This window comes from Cynoglossus semilaevis, chromosome 14, assembly GCF_000523025.1.
Source record: "Cynoglossus semilaevis isolate Cse_v1.0 chromosome 14, Cse_v1.0, whole genome shotgun sequence".
In the NCBI taxonomy this organism is placed as follows: Eukaryota; Metazoa; Chordata; class Actinopteri; order Pleuronectiformes; family Cynoglossidae; genus Cynoglossus; species Cynoglossus semilaevis.
This window is the reverse complement of record NC_024320.1, coordinates 912,193-926,075: the sequence shown is the minus strand read 5'-3', so window position 1 is coordinate 926,075 and position 13,883 is coordinate 912,193. Positions and strand designations below refer to the sequence as shown.

The following is a 13,883-nucleotide window of genomic DNA, read 5'->3' as shown; positions in this document are numbered from 1 at the left end:
TTTTATTTTATTTTATTTTATTTTATTTTATTACCTTTTTAATTTATTACCTTTTTAATTTTTTTATTTTATTTTATAATTTGTTTTTATTTGCTTTTTCATTTGACTTAACTTCTTTTTTATTTTTTACTTTTTTTAACTTTTTTTTAAGATGATAAACACACTGTTAATTATTTTTAACCCCAGATATATTTTAGATTCATTCTCATACTGTCTTGTATGTTTGTTTTTGTTTACATTATTTTGTCTACATTATGTTAAAATACACTGTTAAAATTACTTGCGTTTACTAAAGAAAAAAAACCCACATTCGCACACACACTAGCTTGTACATAAATGTATGAATTAAAACATAAAATACCATTAACATAGACTTGTTGTTAATATAAACAGTTTATTTAAATCATTTAAAATTTTCCTCACAACCCAAACTTTTCAGGGTGAAGTTTGCCTTTTGAGCCGTCAGCTGTATTTTTTTCATCAGAAACTTCGTTTTTTTTTTTTAGAAGGTCATATCCTGTGTGTGTGTCCGTGTTTGTGTGCGTGTGTGTGTAATTGTGCGCCTGTGCGCATTTTTAAAAAAGCAGTTTAAGAAGACGAAATAGGTCTTTAAAAAACGGCACAATGGCGGCTGATGCTGCGTAGCCTTGGTCACACACACACACACACACACACACACATATATACCCTATTTCGTTTCTCCATCACAGTCTCGCCCTCACCCGCTCTGTTTCTCTCCTTCGGGGAAAAAAAAAAAAAAAAAAAAAAACCCTGAAAATTCAAGTAAACATGTCACAATCTGACGATTTCTTTATTCAATGAGTTAGTTTTTTTTTTGATCCAACCATGAAAAAAAAAAATAGGAAAACCAAAGAACCAATCAATTCTGTCCTTTTCTCCTGTTCTAACTTTATTATTTCCTTATTTATCCTTGGCTCGTTATCGTTCTAAGAATGACAACCTCCTTTCCGATTCCTCACTCTTTATAAACCGTACTTTAAAAAAAAACAACAACTTCACAACTTCCTCCTCACCTCCTCCTTTCCCTCCTCCCGTTTGGATGGATCAGATCCAAACCAATCAAGCCAGACTGAAACATCTCAGGTTCTGTTTTCGTCATTCTCATGTTTGTTTCTCTTCCTTCCAGACATTCACACCAAAAAAGTGCGGAAGGTCCCTCCTGGCTTGCCGTCCTCCGTAAGTGAAATCACACTGTTCTGTTCTGTCCTGTCGTCCTCTCTTGGTGGTGGTTGTGATTGTGAGTTGACGGCGGTGTCTGAGGCGTCGTGGCTGGTTCCGTCACTGGTCCTGGTTCAGTGGTTCTGGCTTCAAACGCTGACGAAGCGGTCGGTTTCCCGCGGTTGGCGCTTCAATCTGTTGGAGTCAGATTGAAGGTGTCCACTGACGTTTTCTAAATTGAACGAACGTCGTCGACGTTCTTGCTTCACTTCTCGACAGCGCCGACTGTTTTGCACTTTTTGCACTTTTTGCTCTTGAATGATTGGTCGATTCTTCCAGTGATCCGTTCCTCTGTCCTTAAATCCACGTTAATCCCAGCTTCGAACTTCAGTCAGATTTTAGGAATGGAAATGATCTCTAAGATTAAATCATAAAATAGTGCAGTTAATGGTGAACGGTGATGTTCAGTGTGAATGTGTGTGTGGGTGTGTGTGTGTGTGTGTGTGTTTGACTTGTAGAACCCAAACACACACTCTGTCTGACTGACTCAGTTTGGACTTTCTGGACTTTGTACACGTCGCCCAGACGGTAATTTCACGATGCAATGCTCAAACTCTGAGATGGGTCACAGAGGTCAGAGGTCAGAGGTCATTTATTTGTGGTCATATGTACATTTTTTTTTTTTTACCTTTCTACTCGGAATCAATCAATTTGATATATTTATAATCAGTATTAATCATTTGATTCACTCAGGATTTTATTGAGTGATCCAACATTTTAAATAATAATTTGAGTTCATTTTTTTTTGTTTTTTTTTTTAGTTTTTCCATGGTTGTTCTTTAACCCCAGGAGTTTTCAAACCTATTTGCTTCGTGCAAATATCTCTTTATTGCCGTGTCAGCGCTCATGAAAGCAGTGACAAATGTGTTCCATAGAATATTCCCCCAGAATAATCTCAGAGGTATTGCATACTTGAGAGGCAAACTTCCCATAATGCTTTGCGGCATGTGTTTAAAAGACAGCCAGCTCTGTCCAATGTGTTTTGTGTTCTTTTTGGTTGCATGTTATGTCAAATAAATAAATAAATAAATAAATAAAGCCATCAGGTATGTAACTAGCGGGAGACCCTCTATTTTAGTTTTCACAATTACTCACGTCATGGTATCGACGTACTGCGATGATCACTCATCACGTCGACTGTGAATATCAATGGCAGTACCTGACAGAGGTTGGGAACAGAACTTTTCATTTAGAAAACGTCTTTCTTTCTTTACCCGTGTTTGTTTATGCCATTCAAATGATCAAGCTAACAAGATAGCTGGTTAGCTAGCTATCCATCTATCTGTCAATGTATCTGCCTGTGTTCTCTGTCAATGCACTTGTCAAGCTAGCTAATTAGCCAAATAGCTATCTAGCTGCCCATTACATTGACACATACAGTATATGTAAGTATATGTGTGTGTTTATCATATTAGGCATATGTCTATGAGATCAGCAATGTATTTAGCTAACAAGGTAGCTACTTAGCTATATGCTTACCTATCAATCATTTTACTGCATCTATCCATCCATCCATCCATCCATCCATCCATCCATCTATCTACCTATCTTCTTTATATATCTAACTACTTTATCACTTGTTTGTTTTTGTTTTTGTTTTGAGGTTTGTTTACTTTTGTCTACGTTTCACTTTAAATCTTTGAATAACTATTCCTTTCTTAACCCAACAACTAACTTTAACACGTGTGGATACATTTTCACATTCTTAACTTCAGGCCAACATTAATACTCACCCTTCAGTCAGTCTCGTACACGTTCATTGACGTATCGTTAGGGGGTCCCTGCTCCACCTCCGCACTGAAGACTGAGGTCCAAGGACAGGAGCAGAGACAGAAAAGAATTTATATCTTTAAACCTCTTTAAACTTTTAAACTTGAAAGAAAAACTCTGATTTAAATGTGCTGATAAATTCCAAATTCCCTCAGTCCCTTTGTTTAGTTTCACTTTGTTTCCTCTCGTTTTCGAGTCTCACTTTTCCACCTTTGAAATGTTTTGTTTTCCTCTGCTTTCATCTGTCTCGCACATTCTCTGCAGGCGAAGGTTCTGGTTTCTTTCGACTCCTTCTCTCTTTTATTTTAATTAATTCATTCCATAACCTCCTCCCCCGTCGCCCCCTCCTCCTCCTCCTCCTCCTCTTCCGTCTCCCTGCGCTGCAAGTTTGTTATTGCTATTTGTCAAATTTAGTTTGCTGAGTTGATGATTTACTTTGAGAAACAATTAAACGTCACTTGAGAGGAGAGCGTGGGACGTCTGTGTAATCAAAAGGAAATTAGGCATCAGTTGCTAACATTAGCAGGTTGCAGGGAGTCGTCGCTGTGTTTTGTTTTTTCTTCTTTCTTAGTGTTGGTTTTGGGAGTAAAACGGCTCGTTTTTTTTCCCTCGGTTTATCGGTGTTTTTGGTTCATTTGTTGCAGAGTCTCCTCCGTCTCGTCCTCTGAGCTTTGCTAATGCTTTGAGGGGAAACACACGCGCACACTCACACGTGTGTGAGATTCATCAGAATTATCACGCCAACAACGGTCAAAGTGAAACTAGGAAACGAAGACATTAAGTGAAATGTCAGAAACAGAGATTGAATGTTCATTTTTATTGCCTTTCTCCGCCCTCTGTAGATTCAGTGACGAACGTATGAGAATCAGTCATATTTGAGGAAAAGAATAGATGTCTTCTATTAGGGTCTACAGAGAAAAACAGTCGGAGTTTAGGGATTTTTTTTTTTTTTTTGGTTGTTTTAGGGGGGGGGGGGTACAAATTGAAAATGGTAAATCATTTAAAACTTTCAACTGTCAGGAATCAACTTCAAAGGAAAGAAGCTTGATAAAAAAAATCAGTCAGCTGATAAAATGTACATTCATCTACTCTATGACATCATAGCCACAAACTCACTGATTAATCATTTCTATTACATCACTGTTTCACCAAACCACTTAGCTTTTGTTACTGTCTTCTGCTTTAACTTTTTCCAAACCAAAGTCCATTTAAAAAAGCTGTGATTTTACATTGGCAACACTGGAGACAACAAGTTACTGTTGCCTTTGGTAATATTATTATTTATTTATTTATTTTTTGTTATTTGGAAACTTCTTCTGGTCCAAATTAATTGTTGCGATTTGCTTCAGTGGCACCAACTGACCACATGGGGCATCGGCAGACAATATAATTTTGGATTTCCTCCATGGACTTAGGTGTGGTGGAGTTGGTGGTTTAAACAGTAACAGTTATAAAAAAGTTATTAGTTGCTCGTTTTTAAATGATGCATTGGCCGCAATATTATTGAGAAATAAAACATTTTTAAAGCCATAGTTTTTCACTGATATCGATTTGGAGTGAGCCCTTTGTTGATTGGCTGAAATCTGAGCTTTTGTATCAAATTCCCATGATCTTTACAGTTTGGTTTTTTTCTGGTAATGTAATTTAAAACATGTTTTCTGTAACTATAACAAAAAACAAACAAAAAAAAAAGATTGCATTCTTGAAACTGCTTTTTATATTCAAAATGTAATTCTTATTCATGGGATTTAAGCCTTTACTCTAAAACCCCCAAAACATCACAGATTTTTTTATCGCTGAAACAAAAACGTTTTTTTTTTTTTTTGGATCCTTTGAAGTATTCATGTATTATCTGATTTTGTTTGTTCAAATTCCACTCACTTAAAAAAAGTGGCGTGTATTAGCACCGTGACTGTAGATCTCAGCCTCCGTCTCTTTCACTCTGGGCTCAGATGTGCTTTGGTTTAAAGTCCACAGCGTTAATTAAATTAAAGCAGGTCTCGCAGAAGACGCAGTCGGAGAGGCCGCGGCTGGTTCTCTCTAGGCCTCTCTGTGGAGGAGGGATGGGAATGAGTGGAGGGCTGCGGCAGGGCCCCGTGGTGGGGGTCCAGGGTAGTGGTTTGGTGAGCCACACTGCCCCCCTCAGGCGGGTAGAGGTGCCACAGAAGAAGCCTAAGACCTCACTGTGCAAATAATTGAGAGTAATCCAAACTGGATGAATTCTAGATTATTGTTAGGTTTTGTGTTGAAGATAAATATGTTGGAAATGTTTATATAAATATATGTGATATGTCGGATTTTGGATATGTTTAATTTTGGCAAATGGCAAACAAATTGCTGTATCCCTTAAAAATTAGCCCGTGGCAAGTTAGGTTAAAAGATGGCACAGCGTCAGTAAAAAAAGGTAAAAAAAAAAAAAATCCTTAAGTTAGCAAAAAAAAAAAACCAAAAAAACTTAAATTTACTCGAAAGGCTTGCACTTGATTTTATAAGTGCTTGATTGGTGCTTGAATTTGACCTGGAATAAATATTTCTGAACTGTACCTTTAATGACAGTCTTTAATTTGACAAAGTGAAGCGACCCAAACCTGTCTGTGAAGACATTTGGCTTATGAAGAGACCACACACACACACACACACACACACACTGCTGCAGATGTGAGTGTTTCCTGGTCTCATTCCTCAGCTCAAATATTTGGCCTCGGCGAGAGAGAGCGACACTGATTTACTCCCGGGTTGTTCTGTCTCTCGTTCGCTCCCACGTGCACACGCACAGACGTGCACGTTTGCACGCGCATCAGCCTACATGTGGTGACAACACTGCTCCGAGTGGTTGATAACGTGTTAAATATTTCTCAGCTGCAGCACCGACGTCAAACTCCGCGCTGCCTTCACTGGTTTCGTTCAGCGTGCGCGAGGGTTTTTTTGGGAGAGTCAGAGCCGCGGTCGTTAACAGCCAGGGCTCTGAACTGACGTTGAGATGGATTTCATTATGCTTTTCCTCGTTTTGTTTCTAACAATATCTCCCAGGGAGTCGTAGTAATTTGTCAGATTCGGTTTTTATTCCGGAAGACGTTGGCAATAAAAGTTTGAGTTTTGAGCACAAATGTACGAATTTCATATGACGGTACTGTACTGTACTGTACTGTTTCTTATTTTACAGATGATGCGGTGGCTAATTCAAAGGTAACTGCTATGAAAGTCGATGTAGTGCAGTTTTTAACATTGCGGAAACGATCCGCAGAGTAAGGAGAAACGGCACGGGGCAGAACCCTCTGCTGAATGTGCATGACTTTGTTGACTTTAACCAACAACCATGGCACAGGACTGGAAATATGGTTCACCGCTTCTTCCTCTTCTTTACCGAAAAATATAGCATTTTAATCCAAATGTAAGAAGAAAAAAAAAAGAGCTTCACCGCTTTACCGCTGCCATCGTTGAGTGAGTTTGTGTGACTGAAATAAAGATTTGAAAATAACCCATTTGGTAATTTACTGCAGAAGTGAGCTTTTGGCTTTTAGTAAAAACACTTATTTTCTCAATGGAGAATTTGGTATGAGAGACTGACTGTGAGTACAAAGGTTGGCCTTCTAATAAGTTGCCATTCATGGTCCTTTTGAATTACGTTTCTCAGCGTGATGAGCTCTAATTCTTTGCTTTTTGTCTATGGCGCAAATTCATTTTACTGAGCAATTTTTTAAAAAAAAAAAGAGAATAATGCAGAGCTGGCTTTTAAATGTGTAAAATTCGACAAAAAATAGTAAAAGATGTGTTTTTTTTTTAAAAAAAACTTGTGAGGAATAGAAGGAGAATTTAATTCAAAACAACAGGCAGTTTTTGTTTCTTTTAACCTTGATCTGTCGAGATCATTGGCTTTAACAAAGCCTGCGTGTGATTTACTGATCTGGATATAAGCCTCATAACACACACTCACACACACATACACACACTCTGGGACACGCTGGTGGTGCAGATTAGCGTCGTCTTTCATCGTCGTTTTCAGTCTGAACACGCTCTGTGTGTAAAATATACCTGCACGCAAAGAGCTGAGCGGGCTTTTTGTTCCAGCTGCAAACAAAACTCCGACGTTCTGCATGAGCTGCCTACCCCAAGAAGACAGTCACTCTCAGACCCAGACGAAAACCAAAAATCTGATCTCAGGGTTTTTTTTTCTGTTTGGAGCTTCAGAAGACAGCACTGAAAACAGGTGGTGTTGCTCTGCCTGCATTTGAAAACAAAATGAGATGACGGTTTGCATCAGTTCACCAAAAAAAAAAAAAAAAATGTATGACAGTTTATGAGCAGATATTGGGACTAAAACGAATGTTAAATGTTTTGGCTTGTAGTACCATCCTCTGCCATTAGAGTTTTGACTCCTTTCTGTAAAAGCTAATACAAACACCTTAACCTGCTCAGAATTATTGTGATGGAGGCGACTGGCTGGATGTTGGATGTTTTTACCAGGCTTCATAAAAAAAGAAAAAAAGAAAACTCTATAGCTAAAAAATCTTTTAAGCTAATAAATATGTTTTGTTATTTTGGCTAATCTAAAGATAAGCCAAAATAGCTAAAAGTTAGTTAGTTAGTTAATTAGTTAGTTAGTTAAAACAAAGTTAAATATTAGCCAAAACATATCAAAACATGTCCAAACTCATAGTTAGCGGGACAAAAACATTTGAGGTTAGCCAAAAACTGCTGAAAAAAAGCATGTAAAACAATTAGCATATCGTATCTCTGGAAGAGTTAGCACAAGGATAACCTTCATTAGACAATGTCAATGTCACACAGATGTTTCAGCTACCTCGAAAATGACAAAAGAAAAAGGGAGAAAACTTTCCAGATGTATTTCGGCTAGTTTAGTTAGCATTGTAACATCTCCGCTACAGTATGTTAATGTTTTGCTAGCCTGGCTGCACTGGCACAAGATTTACCCACGGGAAATTTAAAATCTTATTGTGGTTTAGTTTTTTAGGTGAATAAATATTTTTTTAACTGTAAAAATGTGACATTTTGTTCTAATCAACACATTTTAAATATGCAGCTGTAAGTAAGTATTAACGTCTAAAGGCAATAAATATCACTTTTTACTGACTTGCTGATATTTATGGCCAGTATTTAGCAGTAAGTACCTTATCATTTTTAATTCAGTTTTTTTTTTTTTTTTTTTTTGTAGTTTTCCATTTTAGAATAATGTGTAAATGTAATAGTCTACATGACATGGTCCCTTTAGTGATGTCATTGGTCAACTGTTGTATTGATGGTCAACTCAGGGCTGTGATTGGATGGATTTTGGCCAGAAACTGAGCCTAGAGACTCTGACTTATCTTGTTTGATGTTCAACACCGGCGACATCTTAAACATTTCACACACGGATTAGAAATTTAAAAAAAAAAAAGTTGTCAAGGCGACGTGGAAACATCTAACCAATATTTCTAACCTTTAAAGTCTCTGGAAATGAAATCATCTTTTTTTAAAAAAAAAATATCCTCAAGGCTCTGAATTAATGCAACAAAGTTATTCCCTAATTTATTCTACCACTACAGGAAGTTGAAGTAGGACGCTGTTGTTACCTGGAAACAACCCCCCCACCCCCCCACACACCCACCTTCCCCCACCTGTGTGCTACACTTCCCTCCAATTTGTTAAATTTGGGCGAATCTTCCGTTTGTGAGGCAGAGAAAAAAAGAAAATCACAGAAAAATCACCATAAGGGCTGCTTTGCATTTTTAATTAAGAAACTAACATGTGAATATATTTGCATATTATTGAGTTGCAGATTAAATCATGCATACATAATTAGGGTGCAACAGCGCGGCGCACACACACACGCGCACACACACACATATTCCGAAAACACTTTTTCTCTCTCAGTTTGTATTTTGGTGGAAAAGAATCAGCCTCTGATTTTCGACATCAGAATTGAGGCCGCGTCACTTTAAAAAAAAAAAAAAAAATCCTAATTATACTGGTGACAGAAAGAAGAAAAAAAAACACACTCTGCTGTATATTTTTATAGTCGACACTTCAAAAAAGTCAGGTTAAAATAATTGATATTCGCTTTTACTCCTTATGCTAAGATTAATTACTGTCGGCAAAAAAAAAAAAAAAAAACTAAGTGATATAAGTGGTTATTAAATCATTGGGGTTTTTTTTGCCTGACGTTGCTATAAATATGCCTAGACGTAGATTGCGTAAATCGCGATCTACCTGTAGATCGTAGGTGGAGAGGAGGTTCATTAGCAGAAAAACATTTAACAGATAAATATTGATGAAATTCTATTTTTTTTAAATGGTAATCATTAGCTCTTGAGGAGTGACTGTGGGTGTAAACTGAAATACTCCAACATACAGTATAAGTGTATACTTACTACTACTGCATACTGTAATGTAGAGTGAAATACTCCAACATACAGTATAAGTGTGTACTCTACTGTATACTGTAATGTAGAGAATGTAAAAAGATTTTACATTTTTATTGTTGGTAGGTAAGATCAGAGGAAAATTACATTTTTGTAATGAATGTGTAGTGTGTGAAAACGCCCACATTTTGAGGTCAAAGCTCTGGTTTCTGACCCTATTTTCATCACGTGATGCCTGGACAGATGCGCTTGTTTTCCTATGTTGACTCCGCCCACGTGAACACGGACTCACCTTGCAACTCAACTCTTTCATATGGGTTTTTTAAGCAGTGTGAGACTAATTTTTGTCAGTGTCGACGTAGCAGGGATCAGTGAGTGCGGCTAACAGGAGACGCCCGCTCTGTCCGAACTGCACCGTGATTGGGTCTCTAGATAGACGGAGAGTTCTGTGTTTGTGTTAGAACAAACTCGAGGACACCAGGGTCATTTACCACCAAAAAAAAACTCAGATGCTTCATTTGGTAGTGTGAAGTGAACAAATGTTCGCCGCTAGGGTGAAGAAAAACAAAAAGTCGGTTTTAGGATGCGAAAGGATCGCAGTGAGAAAATGCGGAGAAGTGGCCATTGTGTTTATAAGAATACCAGCAATAGGAAAATAATAAAACAAAATAGAAGAAAATCGACCAGTCAATGGAAAAAAAGAACACATATTGAGCTTGTAATAATGAATTCAGTTTAAAAAAAAATGACAGGAAGAAAAGAAGGAATGAAGGGAAATTAAAGTTCCAAAATGTTGACGTTTTTAACCTTCCTCTCCTCTGCTCACTCATCTCCTCACCTCCTACCTCCTTCACTCCTCTTTCCTCTCCACCTTCCCCCCCCCCCCCCCCCCCCCCCCCCCCCCCCCCCCCGCAGGTTTGACATCCAAGCAGCCAGTGGACAAATTAAGAGCGCTGCCTGTCACTGTTTTTGGGTTGTACATTTCTCCCTTCTCCTCACTCTCTCCCTCTCCATCCTCCCATGCTCTCTCTCTCTCTCTCTGTGTGTGTCTCTCTATCCTCCTATCCCTCCTTCTCCTCCCTTCATTCCCCATGCAGTCTGGTTTGGGTACAATGCTGGGAGCCAGCCAGCGCCGCAGACAGATGGTCCACTTATTAGATGTGCATCAGGCCTCCCTCCCCTTCCTGGAGCTCGCTTTTTAATCAAATTAAAGCCGAAAAAGAGAAAGAGAGAGAGAGAGAGAGAGAGAGAGAGAGAGAGAGTTAGGGGAGGTCTGCGTGTGTGCGTTCCTGTTTTTGAAGTCTATTATTTGTTTGAATAGGATGAATGATGACAATGTTAATATGAAATTTGGAGACTGATCCACTGTTCTGTCTCTCTGTCTGACTCTGGTCCCCGGTGGGTTTTTAAAGGACTCTTCCTGTAACTTCCACCCTAAATCTAATACATCTCCATTCTCAAATCCGAACCTCCTTCCCTTCCTTCCTTCCTCCTCCCTGTCCTCCGCTCCAAAAAAAGTTTAATCACCAATGGTCCAATTAGCAACTGCAGGTACGAACCGCATGAGCACAGCTGAACATGACGCCGTGTTCGCCAAAGATAAAGTGCGAAGAAATCTGAGGTGATTGGCTGTTTGAAAACAGCCAGTGTGCCCATGTTATCCCCTCGCTGTCCTTGTAGGGGGAGCTGTCGTCTCTTTTTCAATGCCCTGATCAATAGGTTTTGTTTTAATTTGTCAGTGAAACGCTTTGATAATAATTATAAATTTGATAACTCCGCTCCATATTACTAGTATTATTATTAGTAGTAGTAGTAATAGTAGTTGTTTTCTGACTATTTCTTGTCCACTGAGCTATTAGCACCGAGCTAGGTGCAAATAACACTGAGCCCTGTCCTGTCTGCTGGGCCTGTTCACCTCAAACAATGTTACATTTTGCAAGACAAAATACATGTAACTGTATGAAACCTATTTCTTGTCCACTGAGCTATTAGCACTGAGCTAGGTGCAAATAACACTAGTAACTGTATGAAACCCCTTCCCCAACCCAAAACAAAAACATAGTAGTACTTACTACTAATGTATGAAGTGAGACTTCCATCATTATCAGTTGAAAATGACCAGTCACTTTCTCCTTTAAGCTGATCCAGACCCTCCCCCATCCTGACATTTAAATGTTATTGTTATTTAAAGTTTCATTCTTTCTTTAAAAAAGTGACTAATATTTAGCAGCCAGTACGAAAGCCAGGATTTAAGATTTATGGTATTTTCATCTGAGAGAAGAAACAGAACGCTGCGATAGCAGAGTTGTCTCATTTAATTTCTCCATCACCATCTGAGCGCCGTGAGTGACATTTGCTTTCATGTTGATGACAAACATTTGAAAAACGACTCCTATTGTTTTGTTACAGACTTAAATTATATTAAAATTACACATTAAACAACCGACTCTTCATTCTCTTTATTTGAGAATGATTAAGGAAACATTTTGTGCCGATCGCACATGTGGCGCCACCAGTTGGCCAGTTTTCTTACCAATAAAAAGTAAAAAATCGTTTACCTGCAGATTCCATATGGGGGCGATAGAGGCACATGTCAACATAAAAAAAAAAGAAGCAACTAAGATTTTCAGAAATAATATTGCGTCTAATAGGTCAGTGTGCCACCTTGTGGCGATAGGTAAGAATCTAAACTTATTGTTTTACAGTAAGACAAAATACTGTATGTCGTGTCCTTTACACTCTGCTGGAGTTAGTTTTAAAACTACTCAGATTGGAACAACAAAATAATACAGTGATGACAAAATGTACATTTAAAAAGTTAAAGTCATTACAACTCGTTAAACAATAACTATCATGATTGACAGTTGTTGTTTTGTTGTCAACGTTTTCATGAAAAAAATTTAAAAAAATTGTTGTCAACGTTTTCATGAAAAAAATAAAAAATATATATATATACTTGTGATTATACTTATGTGCTTGTGTAACTCTGCAAGCAGGTGTGTGCGGGTTTTCTTGGAGGAGATTATTAGGGTCATTACCGGAAGGATGAGGGAGGGAGGAGAAGGCCAAGGCTCTGAAAAGATGAACTTGCTGTATCCTGACCCCTGACGGGACTTAGTGGTATTGCTAGTAGACCCGAAGCGTATTTAATTGCAGTATGTCTCTTATAGCTTCATAAAACCCACGTCTTTGTTGAAGTATAATAAAGACTCAAGGACTGAGGTTATAGAGTATTATTTATAAAAGTATTAATAATTCGGTCGGTATTTACCAGCTCTAAATAAAGGCAGTGTCAGTTATAAAAAAAATTGATGTAAATTAGTGTTGTTGGTCTTTGTCAGTATTTCGTAGCTACTTGAAGCTACATATTAGCTACATTTGTACATTCCAACGAACTTCACGATGTGCCCTGATGTTTTTTTTAAGCTACATTTGTACATTCCAACGAACTTGCATCGATGTGCCATGATGTTTTTTTTTTTTTAATTTTATATATGTTTTTATTGTGTATTTAAATTCTTCAATGTTAAATACGTTGCGTATGCAGTTTCTTTAAAGCGACTGGTGGTTGACGAGGATGACAAGTGTCTGTGTGTGCGTGTTCGCGCGCGTGTATGGTAGTGGTGGAAAAAGTGAATATTGGGCTAAGTTCAAAGAGAGAGAGAGAGAGAGAGAGAGAGAGAGAGGATGGTTTCCAGATTACCGTGGAGAGTTGAAAGAGTTTCGGCGGTCACTCACGCGTGCGCGTATGTGTGCGCGCGCGTTCCAGCAGCCTCTCATTAATTTCCGCACATTCTCCGTGCGTGATTGTGGATGTATGACAGAGAGGGAGAGAGAGAGAGAGGGAAGGAGAGAGAGAGAGAGAAAGAGAGAGAAAGAGGGAGAATGGGAGGGACCCGCCTCCCCTCCCTCTGCGTGTGTTTCTCACTGTGCACGTTCCTCAGCCTCGGTCATATGGGAAAATGCAAGTGAAGGAATTGTTGTCTGTGTGCGTGTCCGTGGAAAACAGCCCGAGTCAGGAGCAGAACGCGGGAAGAGAGAGACACCGGGAAACCAGAGTTTGACTTTAGCACCAACCACAGCGGGAAGAAGGAGAAGGAGAAGAAGAAGGAGGAACAGGAGCAGAAGGAGCGTAAACAAACAAACAAACAAACAAACAACAACAAGTAAAGAAGGGAGAAAACAGGAGGTAAACGGAGGAGGAGAAGAATTTGTGGAAGAAGAGTTGTTGCGTCTTCTTCCAGTGGAGGACAGAGGAAAGATGTACTGCGCGTACACCATCCCTGGAATGACAGGCAGCTCCCTCATGTACTACTACAACGGCAAAGCGGTAAGGCGCGCACACGCACGGACCCGCGCACCTCTTGAGATATGTTGAGCTTGCGTGAATGTGTGTGTGTGTGTGTGTGTGTGTGTGTGTGTGTGCCAGAGAGGCGTGAAAAGTGTCGTGCCATTCACGCACCAACTTCTAAGGCGCGTCGCAGCTGCCGCTTCTGTCGCTTCTGTCCCAGGCTG

General features: G+C 38.9%; 2 protein-coding genes across 11 annotated transcripts in view; one reads left to right on the top strand and one right to left on the bottom strand.

The window, feature by feature from the left end:
- The window catches only part of LOC103389085 (ephrin-A5-like), a 1,154,841-nt gene that overhangs the window by 962,038 nt on the left and 178,920 nt on the right, over window positions 1–13,883 (bottom strand). The gene's annotated exons all lie outside the window — the stretch shown is intronic.
- Window positions 1–13,883, top strand: part of tcf4 (transcription factor 4) — a 189,288-nt gene that overhangs the window by 106,067 nt on the left and 69,338 nt on the right. For 5 of the 10 annotated variants that reach the window (XM_025062761.1, XM_025062763.1, XM_025062762.1 and 2 more), the window contains one exon: window positions 1,148–1,197. In XM_025062761.1, the coding sequence (XP_024918529.1) occupies window positions 1,148–1,197 (50 nt within the window). Of the gene's footprint in view, window positions 1–1,147; window positions 1,198–12,834; window positions 13,699–13,883 lie in introns of those variants that run through there. The other 5 variants (XM_025062758.1, XM_025062759.1, XM_017038411.2 and 2 more) reach the window with 3 other exon arrangements.